We start from the raw sequence: 19,860 nt of genomic DNA, 5'->3' as shown, positions 1-19,860 counted from the left end.
GCTCTTCCGATCTTAAACGGGGGGGAGGGGGGGGGGGGGGGAGGGGAGGGAGCAAATTGTGTTCTACCCAGTTAGGGTCAACACTCATTCAGACACTAGTTCCTACCTCCATCTAGACACATCCCAAGATGTCGGTTGGCCCTGGATGTATGTGGAGCTGTCCTGTGTAGAAATGTCAGTTAAATCAAAATGCAGGCGCATTTGGAGCAGGCCAGTCTTGAAAACAGCTGTACTGTTTCATAAATCAGTTTATAAGCACTAATTACAAGTGATGTCAGTCCCAAAAGGGTACCTGAAGAATTGCCTTCTCCCATATGAATGTGCAGAAAATGTTCAGCTATTCTTCCAAGACGATTCTCCAAGTTCCCAGAAATAAGGCTGGGGTGAGGCCCTTTCCTGCTGTGGGACTGTAGGTGTGGAATATCCTCTCCAGACAGCCGTGTCAGCACCAATCCTGCTTTCCCCTTCACTGAAAAAGCGGGAGAACTTTTCCTTTGCTCAAGTCTTGTACTGTCACCTTTTCAGTCTTTCTGGAGGTTTCTACTCTGGGTATGCAGGTGCTCTTAAAGTGGCTTGTTTTTATACTGTTGTGTATTTAGAATTGCTTTAATGGCACAGCACTGAGAAAGTTAAGCACCCAAACTGCTCAACTCTAATCAGATGCAATCAATTCCTGCGGGAAATGCTTGATGTGTGGAAGTTGTGCATAAGTGTACATGCCTAGCTCAACAGTGGCAGAGTACACACATCTGGGAAATGGGATTGAAACAGATTTCTGAAATGCATGTACATGTACTTAAAGATGTGAATACAGTCCTGTGTGACATTCAGCCCCTGCATGTTTCATGCATAAAAAAATCAGCCATGCCATCAGCCTAGGGTACAGGTTCTCAAACTACATCTATGGGCTCTGGCTAGTGTGTGGGCTCCCTTTTAGGGACTGGTGGAAAGTTTGTAGAAAGGTCAGAACAGATCTGTATTTATCCATGCACTGAATTTATCTTTTCTGACAACTGAGAGTGAGGTGATTTTGTCCAGGCCCAGTGTCTCAGCAGACTAACAAGGTCTTGGCCTAAGTCCATTATTTTCATTAAAGGGTGCTAGGACTGTCGGCTGATTTTCCCTAAAACTTTACCAGTTAAAGAGACTCTTTGCAGCAGCTTGGCTGAATGGCTGGGGATGTTCTTAATAAGCTACTGGTTTTGACAATGATGCTGATGTTAGAGGGAAATAAATGTAAGTTAAGTATGTGCTTTGATTGATTTGTAGACCAACAAGAGTTTATTTTATTTATATGCTACCTGTAACCCAAAGGCTCTCTGGGCAGCTTATAATAAAATGCTTGATTAAATTTATGAAGTGAAGTCTGTTTATAACTGGTATATCTCCTCCCCTGTCCTCACTTCTGGCATGAAAAAAATTGGAGAATCACTGGTCCAGGGCTATTAATGTATGATATCTCTATGCCATCTATTAGCCAAAGTGCTCTTGTGTTTCACTGCAGCAACATGCCTATTTTTTTTGAGGAACACCTTTTAGTTTGGCATTAAAGCACTAAATTAAGACAAGCAGAAGAATATTGGATAATTACTGCTGTATCAGACATGGGTCTAATTTATAATGGTTAATAAACCCATTGTACTGCTTAGGTTGTGATCCTATATTTCCTGCTATCCTTTGCCTTGACTCACCGCCCACCGGGCAGATCCTTTGTCTCTATAGTCATTATCATGCAGCCAGGGAGGAAACATTTTCCATTCCTCTCCTTTGATACTGCCACATTCTTTCAAGATAGACTGTTAGAGATGAAGAGGGCTATTAATAGTATCAGATCATTAGGGAAATGGTTTAACCACTTGACACCTTGACCTTGGGAGGATGCTGTGAAATAAAATACACACACACACACACACACACACACACACTACATTTCCAAGGGGAAGCAGCACTGGAACACCCAGGCCAGAGGTGATGGAGATGGATGAAGAGCTTGGCATACAGAGTAGGGCCAGAGGAGAAGACTAAGTCAGGAACAGGCAAGGAATAGGCAAGGGTCAGATTACAGGACAGTGTGACAGAACCGGAGGCAAAGGCAGAGTCAGAAACAGGCAAGAGCCATGGCACAAGTGAAGGACTGTAGACTGAAGCCAGATCAGGAACCCCCAGAGCAGTCCCCACAAAGGCTCAAAAGGCTGGGTAGGGGTGAGGACCTTGCCCAAAGGGCTTGCAGTCCAAACATCAAAAGGGAGTAGGGTGAAGCAACTGAAGGAAGGAAGAGGCTAGGATAACAGGAGATGAATTCAGTCAGTTGTTCATGAGAAGGGATGTTTCAAATGGGACTTGGGCAGGGTGAAAGAGAGCACATTTCTGCACAGGTTTCTAACATGCAGAGCAATGAGGTTCAAAAAAAAAAAAACCCCAACAAAAAACAGTACTTATGCTAATCCTGAAGAGTTGCCTTCCACTCATGTCATGCTAATGCATATACATGGTCTAGAATCCACTCTTAGGAATGCAGTGAAAGTTTGTTTTGGGGTTAGTCACCCTGACATAGAGTATGACAAGAACTTAAGCCTAATTAAGTGGTCTTGTATTGGATCCATCAGGTGTGTAAAAGCTCTGGACATCCCAAAATATATGAACTGCATTTAACCCTAACATATGAGTTCCTGAGCCAACAGAAGTTGTGCATATTTGCAAAAGAATGGCAAATGATTAATTGATGTTCTTTTCTTTCTCCTGTAGATTGAATTCAGTGCTGACCAGATTGAAGGTAATAAACTGTTAATTTTTTAAAAATGCTTTTCAATCCAGATTAAGTGTGACTAAATTTAAGTCCCAGTGATTTCAGTGGATCTACTTGAAATATGACTAAATCCAGAGCCAACCCAATGTCTAGATTTTCTCATTACTTATCTTCCTCCCTTCAGACTCAATACCCTAAGCTTGGTACTACTTTGCCACCTGGAGGGGGTGGATAGGTTGTCCTGCTAGATATGGTATATAAAATCTTCAGAGTTAGGACCCAGTTTGCCTTAAGGTGATAGTATCTCTATGGATCCAGTCATCTTTTTAAGATCAGTAGGAATGATCTGTTGAGAGTTCTCTTTTTTCAACAAGCTAACCTGCAGGGAGATGCAGTAGCAAGACCTCTATGCACCCCTAAAGTTCAATGTAACATAAAAACCTTTGATATTGGCAGGAAAGGCATTGACTGGGATCAGACAAAACTGTAGCCAACACCCAAGGGTCAAGTATGTGGATTATTTTCAAAATGTGGGTTGTCATGCTGTCTGAACCCAGGCATGCTAACAAACCATGGTTTGTTAATCATAAGTAACCCATAGTTCACAACCCAACAGAAATCTATAGGTTCTACTCATGAGTTGTTTTGGCTAACAAACTATTGTTTGTTAGTACAACATGATAAGCATTTCAATAATAACCTTTGGTTCAGTGACAATCCATACTCAGCCTTGCATTGTGGTTTATGGCCTGGGTTCAGAAAACATAATAACCTACATTCAAGGGTCGAGTATCATTTGTTGTTGAATATGGTGGTTAGCCAAAAAACAACTCACAGTTAACCCACAGTTCACAACTGAAGAACAAAACATGGGTTCTCTTCATGGGATATTTCTGGTTAACAGGCCATGGCCTGCTAGCATAGCTAAGTTTAGATGACATAATAATCCATAGTTCAACACAACATCACAGATCAATGATGACCCACACTCAACTGAACCCTTGAGTGAGGGTTATTATGTTGTCTAAAGCCAGTCATTGTGATGCTGCATGTGGTTTTCTCCATAATGTGACAGCCACCAAACTGCAACTGGTATAAAAATGCCGAAGAACAAAGCAATATCACCAACACTCCTGATTAAGGATTTCCATAATATTCAGTATGACTCTTCTTGGACTTCCACATCTTCAGAGCTGCATACCAGTGCTGATCTGTTGGCCTCCTTCAGTAGGGGAGATGCCTCCATGAGGGACATGGTATTGGAGATCAAGAAAAAAATGGACCAAACCACAGAGGCAGTGAAAGCCTTTGACAAGAAAATCTCAGCCTTGAATTTACGTGTGGACATGCTGGAAGGACTGATCCACAGCCTGACCCAGTCAGCTGCAGCATCTGACTCTAGAAATAAGAATGAACAAGCAAAGGTGCAAACCTACCAGCAGGACACTGAACGCCTAGCTGGTGAGAACAAGTATGTCAGTGACTGCATGTAGCAGACTGAGAAACAAGTGCAGTCACATATGTTTAGGAGACATGGCTTGTCGGAAAAGAAAGAGAACCAAAATTTGGTAGCCTTCCTAGTGAAGATGTTAAGGTATCCGTAACGTAGATTTCAGAGATGACCCTGTTGTAGTTGAAAGCATCTTCTATAGGGTAACTGGCAATGGGTAGAAGGCAAACACAGATCAAGGCCGTACTGTTGTTCAGCTAGCAAAATTAAGGGATAAAGAGAGAATATTGCAACAAGTCAAGAAGTTGAAAAACATCTTGTATATCAAACACAGTTTTGATTATTCCTGATAAACCCAGATCTGATTTTTCCAGATAAACCCATCCTGGAAGGGAAAGAGAAGTCAATGGGTTACAGTCTGCTCTGGAATTGGGAGCAAGAGGCAAACATAGTGCAAGAAGGACCTGCAGATATTTCTTCAACTTTCTGTATTCTGATCTTTTGAACATGTCATTATCAGTGTATAATTTAGCTGTAATAGGCTACTCGAAGCACACTTATCTGGGAGCCAGTCCAAAAAAAAAAAAAAAAAAAAATCATCAACATGGCTTACTTCTGAGTAAGCCTAGAATTGTGCTCTTTGATACTCATATTCAAATTGTGCTCTTTGATACTCATCTGGTGGCAAGGTACACAAAGGGGTCAAGGCTCCTGCATTTTAAGAACTGTGCAGAAGAAGAAATGTCAGCAGATGTATGTTTGTATTTATTATATTTCTATCCCACCTTGTATTTCTTCTACAAAACTATTGAAGGTACAAGAGCCCTGTCTTCATTTGCCTCTGGCTACCATATGTGTATACATATGGTATTTGTGAGGAAATCAATTTGATTTCAACACTGTTTGGGGATCAGAGAGGCTTCCCCATTTGCTTCAGTTATGGGACTCAGTCTCTACGCATGTGTGCCTCTGTTTACTGGCACCTCTGTGGGAGCCTTGGACGTCTCCCCTGCCCTGTGACACCAACCTTCCACTGCATATAGATTCATACATATCAAAATAGTGGTGTGCGTGTTCATTTATAATTAGTATTAAGTAATTCACAACTAACTTTTATATAATAATGAAGTGATAACTTCTTCCGAACATCAGATAGGAAGAATTTGAATGCCATGTTCAGCCCTGTTTTCTGACTTGTGTAAAAAAGCTACCCCGGTTCCTTTTGTTTGTGCAGAATTCAAAGAGGCCTTCATGCTGTTTGACAGGACCCCAACTGGAGAGATGAAGATTACATACAGTCAGTGTGGAGATGTCATGCGAGCCTTGGGACAGAACCCAACCAATGCAGAGGTTTTGAAGGTGCTGGGGAAGCCAAAGCCAGAAGGCAAGCATATGCCACAGGGTGGACTTGGCCCTCTGTAGTTCTTCAACCATGGTCCTTTTCACATCTTAAGATTATACACCTGTGGGCTCAGTGGCTGGTCTGGAAGCCATGTCCAAATATCATGCCTCTGGGCCTGGGACAATTTGTAACCAGGTCTCAAGTCATCCTGGTTTGCAAATTTACTTAAACCAGTTTCCCTATTCAGATGTCACAAGAAACTAGTTTAAGAAACAAGGAAGTCTCTTCTGCAGCCATTGCATGGAAGGAAGAGGGAATGGGAGGGTGAAAATGGTGGGTTTGAGCTTGTAATTTGTCACACTGTGGGTCATTGAAGCAACCTGTTATGGATATATACTGGTAATATCACTGTCTTTCCCCACTATTTTTTCCTTGTCAGAATTGAACACAAAGATGCTGGATTTCGAAACTTTCCTTCCAATGTTGCAGCACATTGCCCGGGCCAAGGACCAAGGAACCTTTGAGGACTTTGTGGAAGGCTTGCGTGTCTTTGACAAGGAAGGAAATGGCACCGTAATGGGGGCTGAATTGCGCCATGTACTTGCAACTTTAGGTAAAGAAATGAATTTAACTGATAACACGATGAAGGAAAATGCATGTAGCAAATATTGTACATTTGCAAGGCTTAGCATTCCCCCGTATTTTGTCTTTTCCAAAAAGATACACACACACACCCATGTTAAGGAGATTTGATGAGAGGTGTTATGTCCATATGGAATTCAGAGCAAGTCATGCTTTTGGATTTCCCCACATCCTCACCATAACTTAAAAATCTCTTCCAAAGTGTCAAATGTAGCTTAACAATTTTCATTGTTTCACCCAACTCTGGCTTTTAAAGACTAAAATAATTACCGGCTGTTGTTTTTTTTACTGTTCTTATAAGATTGAAAGGTTATTTTCTAGTGCTGTACAAGCTTCTTTTTGTTAAAATTATACAACCCAGACATGCACCTGCTGCTTCTCTAGATGGCTCAAGGCAGACAAGGATTAATAATTTTATGGATTCCATAAACAGCTTTGGGTGGCACCTGATGGCAGAGTAGGCTGGAATTTTAAAAATATAGATAAATAAAGCATAACAAACATCTCCCATGTCTTCCTACAGCTGCCCTGATCACAATTATCCCTTTAATCAGGGTTTGTTTGTTTGTTTGGCAAACTCACTTTAACATTTTCTTGTTGATTATTTTATCTTTTAGCTTCTAATTGCAGACTAGCAATAATAGTTTAAAAGCACAGAAAAAATAGCCAACGGTCTGCTTGCTGGGGCAGCTAATAGGAATCTAAAGGTCTGAAGGGGTTCTGAGTGAGTGTAGGATAGGCACTTGCCTGCAAGGAATGGGCTTGGCAGGATCATTATGGGATACTGAGCTCTCTGTCATGTGCCTTCTCGAGCAGCTGGTTTAATGTTGCTTCCAGCTGATTGTGCAAGAACCAGTGCCTTTGTGTGCATTCCACAAAGCAATTCCACATGAAAGAGAAGAATACCATCTCTGAAGATCTCACGAATCATTTGCTCACTCTGGTACTACCTGCTATTTAAAGTGAACACCAGAAGCCCCTAGTGCTCTCAGGGAGGAGGCATCCTGCAGCTATCCTGTTTGTTCTTCTTAAAGGATTTTCTGCAGTAAATGAAAAGGCAAGAAAAGTAATGGGAAAATATGGGATAGTTGTGAGTGGCAGATGACAATGCCTGGACTGCCCCCTAAAACTCCATGAATGACTAAAGCCTTGTCTAGAGGCACCCTTTAATGTTGTGAGATATGATGAGTGCTTACCACTTGTGGACACAGGGGTTTCTGCATCAGGTCACATAGGATTATTCTACCAGTCTACACACTCAACTATTTTGTGTGATAAGCACTGTTTACTCCTGGGTGCTGCTGGTTAATCAAATAATTCTGTTACTCCTAAGGATTTCTAGGTCAGGACACAGCAAAATACTTCCTTTATAGCACTTAATGACTAAACCCTTTACTCCATTCGGAGCTGTGAGTGACAAATCTAATGAACAAAATTTGATGCTGGATATCTACTTGTAGGGGAGAAGATGACAGAAGCTGAAGTAGAACAACTAATGGCTGGGCAAGAAGATGCCAATGGCTGCATCAATTATGAAGGTAAGAAAAGTCCCCCTTCTTAATGAGACTCTCTACTGCTTAGGAAACTTAGGATCCATTCACACTGGCTGTTATCACCATAAAATCTGCAGTTTTGATTGTTGGGACTTAAATGTTGATTACTGCTAGATGGTCCAGCAGCTGTTTACTGCTGTCTCACCTGTCATGCCTGACCGAGAGAGTGATTGGGTTCACACATCACAACAAGCAACTCTTGCACCCAGTGTTCACAGAGCACTAGCGAGGATCGCGCCCCACATGACCTCTGTGGAGGAGAGTCCCTCTTTTGTGCCACCAGTAGCGGCCGTTCGTGCCGTTGCACCTGATGTGGAATAAGGTTGCCAGTTGCACACAACCTTTGTTCCAGGGGCATTCATGGATTTCCCCTCATTGCTTTCCCAGGTTCGACTGAGCATAAGAGGAATGGATGGAATGTTAGAGGGATGGATCCCGTTAGATTCATCCCAGCCCTATTCATTGCAATAGATCTCTTACCCCTAAACATTACAGGAGACCATATTTGATTCATATTCCACAGGAATGGCAGCTACTTCCAAGTTGTCACAAGTTGTAGGCAATTTTTAGAATGGTCACAGGAATGCATTAGAACCATACCTGCAGACCCACAAGAAACAGTGGGAGCCCCCAACTGTTCACAGGTGATAGAATTAATCCTTCCTCCCATCATTCCCTGATTCCCCATTGTATTCCTAATTCCCCATGATCCACAGAAATGGTCCCTGCTTCTGCTTGGCCATGGTGTTCAGATGCCATTTAGAATGTACTGGAGTGATATTAACAGACCCCTTAGGATAGCACTTCAGCTTTGTGTGGGTAGCTGATTTTAGGGCATCAGTTCTGGTACCAAATGAGACCTGATGTATCAGAAGGAACCAGCAAAACCCATTTCAGCTGTTAATTGGGAGTTTTTCTTAAAACTGATGTGTAGGTGCCATCTCACATCAATAAAACTGCATCCCAGTAATAACGTTCTACTTCCCTCTTGCTAAAAAGGCTGTAGCAAAAGGGGTTCCTCCTTTCACATAGGGTTTGAAGTGGCCTCACGTTGGGGAATTCTAGAAAATGTTATCTGACATACAGCAGATCTAACTGGACCATGCCTTGCTGCTCTTTAAAGAGTAGGGGTGTGCAGCTTGTAGCCCTCCAGATGTTTTTGGCTTACAGCTTCCATCATCCTCTGCTTTAGCCATCCTGACTAGAACTGAGGGGAGCTGTCAGCAGTATGATTTTCTCTATCTACCCTTGGCATGTTTTGTTACTCAGTTTACTATTTTTGTGGTATTTTATTTATTTATTTTTCAATTTATATCCTGCCTTTTTCCTACAAAGGGCTCAAGGCAGCTTACATCATTCTCCTCCTCCATCTTATCCCCACAAAAACAACCCTGTGAGGTAGGTTGGGCCAAGAGTCTGTGACTGGCCCAAAGTCACCCAGTTGGCTCCATGGTGAGCAAGGACTAGAACCCAGATCGCCTGAGTCCCAGTCCCATGCTCTTAACCACGACACCACACTGGTATGGGTTGCTGATTGTTGGGGACTACTCTGTCTGTTGTGCCCCTTGCACAAAAGAACACGTTTGAACTCACCTTCTCCTGTGCCAGTAACAACTCACACTCCTCGGAGAATCAAGTGGCTCTAAGATGATGAACGGAAGGGGCAAATTCCAAAGTATTCCTATGGCCATTTGGAATGTTGGCTCTTTGTCATGGCCATGTGGCAGGCTGGGGAAATTCCTGTGAAGCATGCGTCAAAGCGGTTCTGGGGATATTTTGGGTAGTAGCTACCCGAGCAGTTTGCATGGGTTCTTCTCCTTACTATGAATACATTCCAGTGTATTCCTGTGGGCATTCAGAGATTTAGAGATTCTGGGGCCATTCCTGTGGAGCATATATCAAACAGTGCTTCCTGAGATATTTTCAATACTTCCTCTAGGGTACACAAGCAGTTCTGGGGTTTCTGTTCCTTTCTGTGAAGGTATTGGTCCCTTTTGAATGTATTCATATGGCACATTATTGTGACTTTGCAGTTGGAACCATTCACGTGTAGCATGTAAGAAATAGGGCTTTTGGGGATGCTCAAGGGTCCTGATTTAAGGCACAAGAGCAGTCTGGGCTCTCCTGGAGCAAAATTAAAATGTAATTTAAAAATGAATAGTTCTGGATAATGTGTGGCTTGACTTCCATAGTTCATCTAAAGCAGTTTGCCCTTCCAGCCTCTTTACTACCCAAGGCTCTCTACTTTAGTGATATTTTCTATAGTCTGGTTTGGGTGAACTTCAAAAGGTCTGAAAGATGATTGGTCAAATTATTACTTGCCTTTAGCAAATTATCAAATTTTATATTTACTAGGGGGTAATCCCTATTGATTACAGGGGGCTTAAGCAAACAAGGAGAGGATTTCTCTGTAAAATAATCATCTCTTATGTTATGAAAACCAATTTCACTCTATTTTTAAATTTTTCTTTTAATTATTCTCAGCTTTTGTCAAGCATATCATGTCAGGTTGAAGATGGAAGCCTTACAGTAAGTCCCTCCCCTTTCCTTGTTTAGGTGATCTCAGATGGAGCCATGGAATGTGTTAGTTTGTGGGGGCGGGGGGGCAATCTTCCACTGAATTACCAACAGTGAAAAGACAAGCCTGCTTTTAGTGCTGGAAATGTGAAAAATGTAATACGGATTTTATGCTGTATTGGCAGCTTCCCAATAGCATTTGAACATGGTTCAGTGTGCAATAATCGTCCAAGGAGATCACAGGCTTTCCGATGATCCTTTTGTTAGGTCGCTTGGAAGTATTAATAGCTGAAGGGGATGTTACTAGTGCAAAACTTTCTAACATTAGCAAATATAGAAATAAAAATGAGATGGAAAAGTATTAGAAGTTCAAAAAGATGGCGTGGAAATGTCGGCATGTGGCAGAACTGATGAACCTGAACCTATTAAGCAAGTACTTTTTACGGGCTGGGGATGTGCTTTGCATTCAGATGAATCTTGAACCAGGCTGATTCAGAAAGCTTTGAGAGAGCTTCAAAGTGAAGTAGGCCTCATTTTAAAGCAGAGAAAAAATCTGAATGTTCTTGAAGGTTCTTTAGCAATTTGGATTTGGAGGGGCATAGAAACACAAGCAGTATCTCTCCAAAAAGTGATACATTTTCCTCTGAGTGCTCTAGATAAGGAAACCACAAGTTTGGGGAGAGGAAGGAGTGTAGCTTTGTGATTGGAAGCTCTGTCTTCTAATCATAATGAATGGTTTTACCAGGGCTTTCCAATCCCAGTGCTTTAGGGAAGGAATACTGGGCTTCTCTATATGAGACATTTCTTCTGCTCTTGTGAAAGTTTGCAGGCCCTGTGTTCTTTCAGATTCTCTCTCATCTTTTTCAGTCATATTCATGTATTTTTTTAGAGCAAGCAAAGTGCAGTATTACCTGGATGACTCCATGATTTGCTATCAGATGCTTCATGTATATTTGCAATTCTGCTTTACATCTTAGCACCACCTTGAGGTTTTGTAGTAGAACATATGACAATACAGAGAAAGACTTCCTGAAACAGACACAGTCTTCTTTCTGCAAAGAAAATGGAAGAAGACTCAGTAAAATGTCAAGTTAAACATCTCATGTGGAGAAGTCCAGTATATCACAGGATCAATCTAGTATTTGATAGTTCTCTCCTCCAAGAGTGAGAATGCTTTAGTGGAGTTGGCGAGACCTAGGAATATTAGTTGCTTGTTTGGAAAATGTTAGATGTTCAAGCCCAGGATTCTATCTTTGCCGTTTTATGCATTGCATCTTTAATCCATTACTCACTTATTGCACGTTCTATGACTTTACTGCCAACTGAGCTCATCATCAAGATTTAAAATACTTTTCATGAATATGTACTATTCAAAGATAGGTACTATACCTATCCTGCAAAAATTTTGCAGGTTTCCTGTGCTGCTGCAAAAACAAAAAAGGAAAAAAAGAAAACAAAACAAATATACATACATAAAGAAAAAACAAACAAGTTTCTAAGCTCAAATCTGAAAATTCCCCTTCCAGACTAATCCTTCTGAAATGTTTCAGGTTTCTTTCTAGGGTCACATATTTTACAATATTTCAATAACAATTGCCCACAAGGAACTAAGGAGACCAGATCCAATTGTGTGACTCAGAAATAAGTTATAACCATCTGTTGATTTCCAATGATAGTCAGTTTACAATGATATTCGGATTTGACCCCCAAATTGAGTCAGGCAGCCTCCAAATCAGTTTGAGCTGAATTGGGCTGTTGCTGAATTGCAGAATCAGAGTCTGAACTGAACTTTGTGGTCAGTGCACACACGCCTGGTAGTCATTAGTCTGGTATTAGCTAGGTAAGTATAACCTGCTATTGCCATTATTGTCAAATGATTACTAGGGTGTTGCCCTCATGAATTAATAATATTTAAAGAAACAGGTTTCTGTTTGTAGATCAATGGCCTCAAGGAGCGTAGATGCCTAACACCGGAGAGGAGAAATGTCATTCCTTTAGCAACTGAGCAATACATGCAGGTCCTTCTTTCATACCTCTCAAGTAGTGGCATCTCGGACATTACTTCCTGTGTGCAACCTTCTGTAGCCCAGATCCTATGTTCAGTATATTGTGTTTGAAATGTTACGTCAGAAGGCAGGACTGATGCTTGAGAATGACATGAATTTTTGGCTGCTGGGAATATGTACAACAGGCATGCATTTAATTTTATTTCTCCTTAGGAAACACTGGGGTATTCTGCAGGGCTTGAATTTATGAGGGTGCTACTTCATTTCTGTATGAAAGACAGATCATACGCTAGGAAAGATAATTCAGAGTTTTGCGCTGACAAGAGCCATTTCTATGTTTAGAGAGAGAAGGTGGAAACAATATAGAGAAGAACTGTATAGATGAGATTAAAGGATGATGGAAGCTTTTGAAGAGCAATCCTATGAGGAAGATCCTGAAATATTATAAAATGAAATCAAAACTGCTCTGCAAATACTTGGAAGGAATAAAGCACCCGGAGTAGGCAGGATACCAATGGAACTATTCCAAGCTACAGAGACTGAATTGGTTCAAATCCTAACAAGAATATGCCAACAATTATGGAAAACAAAACAATGGCCCAAAGACTGGAGATGTTTAATATACAGGACCATTGCACTAATTTCCCATGCAAGCAAAGTGATGCTCAAGGTGTTGCAACAAGGAAATTTACTCTATATGGTGCCAGAAATGCCCTGATGTATTAAAAGGAAGAGATGCTAGAAATCATCTTGCAAATAAATATAAATTGGCTACTGGAGCGCACCAAGGAATTTTCTGAGTAGATCAGTCTGTGCTTTATAGCTTGCAGCAAAGCCTTTGACTGAATAGATCATGAGAAGACATAGATTGTTCTGAAAGAAATTATTCTGCCTGTGTATTACATTACTAGGAGCTACTGTTATGACAGAATATGGGGAAACAGAATGGTTTCCTATAAACATAGGCATCAGACAAGTGTGCATTCTTTCTTCCTTTCTGTTCAATCTGTATGCAGAACATATCATGAGGAAAACAGGAGCAGGAGGAGGAGAGAAATTTGGCAGAAGGCACAGAAATAATTTAAAATATGCCAATGAATAATAAATTGAAATAACTTTTGATTAAAGTGAAAGAAGAAAGTGGAAAAGCAGGACTGCTGATGAACATCAATAAAACAAAAATAATGACTTCAATGTCAACAATGTAGACACTGAAATTGTGAAAGATTTTGCCTATTTTGGCCCAAACATCAATTCAAAGGGAGGCTGCAGCCAAGACATTTGAAGACCGAGACTTGGAAGGGCAGCAATGAAGCAACTAGAAAAGATCATCAAATGTAAGGAAGTTTAACTGCAAACCAAAGCCAAGATCATTCATACCATTGTATTCCCAATTACTATGCATAAGTGTGGATGTGGGACTATGAAGAAGGCTGGTAGGAAGATCACTGATGCATTTGAAACATGGTGCTGAAGAAGAGCTTAGTGAATACCCTGAACTGATAGAAAGACAAATGAGTGGGTCTGAGATCAAATCAAGTCAGAATTTACCCTACAATACAATAATGCTGGAAAAGCCACAAGCAGCAGCAGCAATAAAATATGAGATGAACCAACTCCACGAAGGAAGCCACAGTCTCAAATTTACAAAATCTGAGCATAGTTGTCCAGGACCTCCAGGTCATTCTGGAGGTCATTCAAGCATGGGGCTGCCATGTAGATGACATGATGGCACATAACAGGAACAATAGCAATGAATGCATATGAGGTACATACAACTTTCTAGCAATTATACAAAGGCTTCATCAAAAGCAGAGTATCTATTTGAGAGTAGTGTCTCTATGACCTTCATTCGAATATTATGTATGTATGTATTAGATTTATTTTCTTTGATTCTTACAAAGAACCCAAGGCATGTTACATCATTCTCCTCCTCCTGCTCTCAGTCTTACCCCTCCCAACAACAACCCTGTGAGGTAGGTTGGGCTGAATGTCTGTGACTTGCCCAAAGTCACCAACTTGGCTCCATGGCTGAGCAAAGGCTAGAACTCAGATTGTGTGAGTCCCTGTCTCACACTCTCAACCACTACACCACACTGACTCTCCAAACATTGAAAGCACTGTATGGTTTTGAGTATCTTGCATTATAGGAGGTGAGCATTTATCCTTCCAGTGCTATAATATCACAGTTTTAGCTGTCAAAAGGACACAGAGAATCCATTTACACTGATCAGTTGTTAATTTCCATGAAGCAAGTAAATATAGAGAATGTACATCAGTGAATAGCAAATAACATTCCAGTACAAAATTTATCTGTGTGATAATGTAGTCATAAGAAGAACTTTTGAGTATTGGAAAAGTATATGTTTAAATACATATTAGCTCTATTGCACCAACAAAAATTAGCCAAATTAGACAATTTCATATTAAACAGATCATTCCTTTAAAATAAGTTTTATTGTTATTTTCTACTAACTATCAAAAAGAAACTAAAAATCATCAATCATCAAAAGCGTCAAACCTACTGGGTCAGCCCCCCATACTTTTTATAGTAATCCATAAACATATTTAAGTCTGTGCATAGTCCTGTTTCTCTAGCCAATAATAAAAAGAGTTCCAAGTTTGATAGAAGTCTGTATCCTCATTCTCCTTCAGAGACAAAGTCAATCTGTCCATTTCGGCACGGTCCAAGATCTTGTTTAGAATCAGTTAGTCTGTAGGTGGTTCTTCACTCCTCCAATGTTGGGCAAATGCAATCCTATATTAAAGAGATCTTGAAGAGTCCAAGAGTCCAATAGGCATGAAACAAACTTTTTTTTGCTGAATTAGACACAGCCTATAATCAATAAATCCCACAGGAGGGTATCAAAACAGCAATCCACTGAATAAGCATTTTATGGTGCTGCTATAGTCATTTCTCAGATTCTGAAATGTGTCCAATGGCCCAAAAAGACTGGGGAATTCTATCCTAACGGCCCCTTCAACACGGCTCAGAGCTGCAGTTCTGTTGCAATATTTTGGAGGGGATTGCAAAAGCCACTGCTCCCAACGTGATTATGGCTGCTGAATTATAACAAAACTCTGTATTATTATTGACTTAAATTGTATTATTTAAATGCATTTTATTGTTTTCTTCATTGTTGGAAATTACTTGGAGTTTTGAAGATGCAGGATATACATGTTTTAAATGAATAAAATATTGTTAATCGGGTTATATTGTGACTATAGTCAGTAATTTAAAAATAGTAAGTAGTCCATCATTACACTCCATTAAAATGTTGTATGTTTTCTTTTAAGGTTCTTCAGACAGGAAAATTCCATCTGGCAAGAACTTGTTATCTCATATCCCTTCCACCTTGTATTATCCAAGAGATGCATCTACCACAAGCCATGTAAGAAGGAAGCTACATTTTTGCAGTGTAACAGCCTCTGTATATAAAACAGTTCATGTTTCTGCACCAGTTCTAAATGTTAATTTATTCCTTTGTCTTATGTCTTCTTTCTTTCAATTACACTTGGTCCATTCAAATTAAAACATGTATTATGTGCACACATGTGCACAGATGGCTGTTTCTGTTAAAAGAGACCCCTTTTCTTCAAAGATGGCCCTTTCTTCTTGAACATTTTTGCCACAAGGAACATGGGAAAGGTTCCTCTGAAATTCCTGTAACTCTCATGGTGTCTCCATATTGAATTGTGATTCTGTAACCACAGTAGGAATAGGTAGAACTACCCTCCACACCCACATACCTGGGAATATCTGTGTATAGTATTGAAACATAGGAAGCTGCCTTTTCTTGAGTCAGACTTTTGGTCCATGTAGCCTAGTACTGTTGATATTGACTGGCAACTGCTGCCCATGGGTTTGGCAGGATTACTTCCTAACCCATCTTTGAGATGGATGCAAGGCAGGTGTTCTACCAAAGGAAACAGAGGAAAGCAAGGAAATGAAGCTACATAGAAAAAAAATAAATACCCTGGCAGAAAAATCATAATCTCATCTGGGATATACATTTTAAAAACAGGAATACTGACAACTTTTCATTTGTAGTTTCTTTCAAAATAAAGTTTCTAATTCTCATTGTCACAAGAAGAAAAATACTGAAAAATGTGAAAGGGTTCTGTCACTTAAAGGATGAGCATTCCTTTATCTATGCATTTTCATTATTTTTGTTTGTGGTCCTTCTTGTTCCATTCACCTCTGGCCCTTTATCTCAATTTCCTTCTACCTTCATTTCTTCCCACTTCTTGACAAAGAATTATCTGTTTATTTACTCCCTCAAGTTCCTCTCCTTAGTTTTCCCCCTCATTTTTTCTTTGGAACTGCACACTCCAATATCATGCAAATATTCATCTCCATAGTAATAAGAGATTACCATGTACCTTTTGTACCATGTTACAAAACGTATAAAAGCTAAACCCAGGTGCATCAATCCAGAATACTTCAAGCAATTCTATAGGACTCAACTCAATGTACTATGTGTAAAGGAGTTTCCATGGGCCTGCAGATGGGGCCCTGCCCTGCCCTCTCTGAACCCTCCCCTCCCCTCAGCCTGGAGCCTTGGAGTAGAGATAGGGTGAAGGCTCACCAGAGACTGGGGGTTTCTTAGGATGTGACCAGGCTTGCAGCAGCTGCCTATACAAGCACCTGATACATTCCATCCCATGCCCTTCATGCCCCAATTTGAACTCAAAGGAGATGCCCAGCTCAGCCCTTCCAAGTTCCTTTGACACAGCAACCTATGGCAAGCTGGGTACCCACAGGTGCCATGCTAAAATGGCACCTGACACAATAAGTTGTGTCAGGTGCCATATGTTGTGTCAGGTGCCAATTCTGTTGTGAGCCACCCCGAGACTTCGTTGCAATGGGGTCGACATAAAAATGTTTTAAATAAAAAAATAAATAAATATGACAGTACTTGTGTGTAAATTAACCCATAATGGACTGTTGTGTCATGTGAGCTGAGTCTACATCTTTTCTCCATCTGGAATCACTTGCAGCCTTATTCCACCCAGATACATATGTCGAGAGGCACTGTTAGTAAAAAAGAAAGTCATGGTGAGTCTGGGGGACTTCTCTGCATGAGCCATTTAACCTGGTGTTTAACCAAGGCTGCTGTTTCCATTTTCTTTCCAGAACAAAGAATGCCCTTTTAGACAAAGATTTTTTTCCAGGCATTTTCTTCTCTGCCTGTCTGTATGATCCATTACACAAAACAAGGTAGTAGCCCTAGGCAGCAGCACCATGAGATGGTGGTATGGAGTGGAATTTAGACTTTACAGAAGGCTTCCTTGGCAAATGATGACAACATCCAGGGAAATAGAGCATTATCCCCTTTCTTTAAAATGAAAGTGGGAGAGAGCTGGGAAAATGGCTGGAAAACATGGGAGGGGCCCTGTGAGGATGGGAACATCATATAAAGGACCTGCAGGCTTCCATGTATAAAGGATTACAACTGCATAATTAAATGTCTTGCATAAAAAAGTCCTTACAAGCTTGTGGCAAAATATATGAGCCAACTCTGAGCCTGTTAAGTGTGTGTGTGCATGTGTCTGTGTGTGTTTAACACAAATCAGGCTGAGAAAATGGGTTATATAATTTCTCACTAATAGCAGATCATCCTTTTCAAGGGATCCATTGTAAATTAAATCTTTATACTTTCAAGATATAAGTTAATTTCCTTTACAAACGGCACACATAACAGAACTAGAATGAATATCTAGCAGTGAGATTAACGGAATATTTTAGACTACACAATTCCCTTAGTAGGACATTTCTGTATCATAGCACCAAGGCTTTTGAACTGGGTTGCTGGCAAGTAATCAGGAGAAATAAGTTTTTATTGCAAGACTACCATTTGACAGACACTGGGCACTTCTATACAGACAGCTTCCTAGTATGATCTATAAAAAGGCATCCATTTCAGCCTTTTCTTCTGACAAGCTATCTTCTGGTAAGAAAAACAATGTAAGAACAATGTAATGGAAGAAAAATGTGAGAGGGTTACAAATGGAAAATTGCATCATCTGCACACCATCATCACCACCACCACTCTTGGTAAAATTGTACATGCGAAGGAGTGCAATTGCACGGTACAAGCCTCTTCTGGGTGCTTCCCCAATCATAGACTTGAAGAGTTGTTACCAGTGGTCCACAATGAAAAACTGGTCATTAGATTGCAGGCTACATTCTTGTTCCTCTAGTAGAATTTTCCTCCTGCCATCTTTTACTGTTGAGAATATATTATAATACAGTAGCCCTCCTGTTCAGAGTAGAAAGGGTAATTCCTAATTCCTACCAAGTATAATGCTGGACTTTCCTTTGTTTATAAAAAAGACATTTAAAAAAGATTAATATATTCCTATCATGAAAGTTGTGTATGTATTTGTAAAGAACAAACTTACAGCAATTATATCTTTGACACACTAATACAGTTGTCACCTCTGGTGCACTTGCATGATCATCAGAAGCACTGAATGTGGATATGGTTACACCTAATATTTTCCAGAGGGAAAAACAAGCATAAAGATGAACATTAGAAGAGGAGGAATGTAATCAAGTTAAACAGTCTGGACTGATGGTAACTACACTTTTGGGTTCAGGCATATAGGCAGTTATCTTCAGGATGGCAATCTGGTTCTGGCATATTTAATTCACAGTGCATATGGGGACAGATTTTCCATACAAAAGTCTGGATGATTGCTATATAGGCTTAATGTAGCTGAGAAAATAAATACACCACTTAATCTATACCCAGTATAGATAGGAAAACATCAGTATTGTATTTGGGAAATCAGTAACATTGACAGACAATGTCAACACCAATAGCACCAATGGGTTGTAAAATGCAAGGGCAGCTGTACCCATCTGTAAGAAAAAATCCAAAATCTAGAGTCAAACAGTATGTTTATTAGTACTAACCAAAATGTAACGAAATAGAGAGCAACCCATTGGACTGTTTTGTGACATTTTGATTGGTCCTAATAAACATACCGTTTTACTCTAGATTTGGATTATATTTGTGTACATTAAACAGTGGATTCTTACCACTGCTGGTACAACAAACAGTACCAGAATTACACTTTCTGCAATGCATAACCATATATTAATGGAAAATAAAAGTTAAAACCATGGATAGTTTTGAACACTACAAACATGAAAATTATGGTGCATATGAAGACTCAGGGTTTTACAGAAGTGGGTAAGTACAATAGGAATATCTTCCTAAATTTGCAGCACCACACACTGACAATGCTGATAATCGGAAGTTATTTGTGATAAGCTCTTGGGCAGATAACAGGTTGTTTTTGTGGTGCCACACTAGCTTTATTCTATAAACTGGTCTACTTGCAACTACCCCAAAATTGCACCGATGAACTGACACAGTTTCTCGCAGAGGGTGGGTGGTCTTACAAACACCAAGTGTGTTTTATAAAAAGCTTCTGTTGAGATCAGCTGTTCTCCCCTTCATCAGGATCCTCCATCACAGCTGGAGTAGTATTACATAAATAGAAACTTAATCAAGGTGAATCCTCCCAGGACAATGGCCAACGCCTGGCTGCTTCCTTTTAAAGTTTGGAAGCATTTTCTCCCCTAGCTTCCA

The 19,860-nt window shown here is 40.3% G+C and overlaps 1 protein-coding gene across 1 annotated transcript in view; it reads left to right on the top strand.

Moving 5' to 3' along the window:
* The window catches only part of MYL4 (myosin light chain 4), a 20,048-nt gene extending 4,331 nt beyond the window's left edge, over positions 1 to 15,717 (top strand). Inside the window, exons 2-7 of the mRNA XM_044447120.1 lie at positions 2,746 to 2,773; positions 5,431 to 5,580; positions 5,978 to 6,151; positions 7,641 to 7,718; positions 10,218 to 10,262; positions 15,554 to 15,717. Coding sequence (XP_044303055.1) covers positions 2,746 to 2,773; positions 5,431 to 5,580; positions 5,978 to 6,151; positions 7,641 to 7,718; positions 10,218 to 10,246 — 459 coding nt within the window. The 3' untranslated portion in view covers positions 10,247 to 10,262; positions 15,554 to 15,717. The remainder of the gene's footprint in view (positions 1 to 2,745; positions 2,774 to 5,430; positions 5,581 to 5,977; positions 6,152 to 7,640; positions 7,719 to 10,217; positions 10,263 to 15,553) is intronic.
* Positions 15,718 to 19,860: the final 4,143 nt, after the last annotated feature.

This window comes from Varanus komodoensis, unplaced genomic scaffold, assembly GCF_004798865.1.
Source record: "Varanus komodoensis strain SLA01 unplaced genomic scaffold, ASM479886v1 scaffold50, whole genome shotgun sequence".
Taxonomy (NCBI): Eukaryota; Metazoa; Chordata; class Lepidosauria; order Squamata; family Varanidae; genus Varanus; species Varanus komodoensis.
The sequence above is the reverse complement of the archived record's forward strand: the minus strand, read 5'-3'. Positions and strand labels throughout refer to the sequence as shown.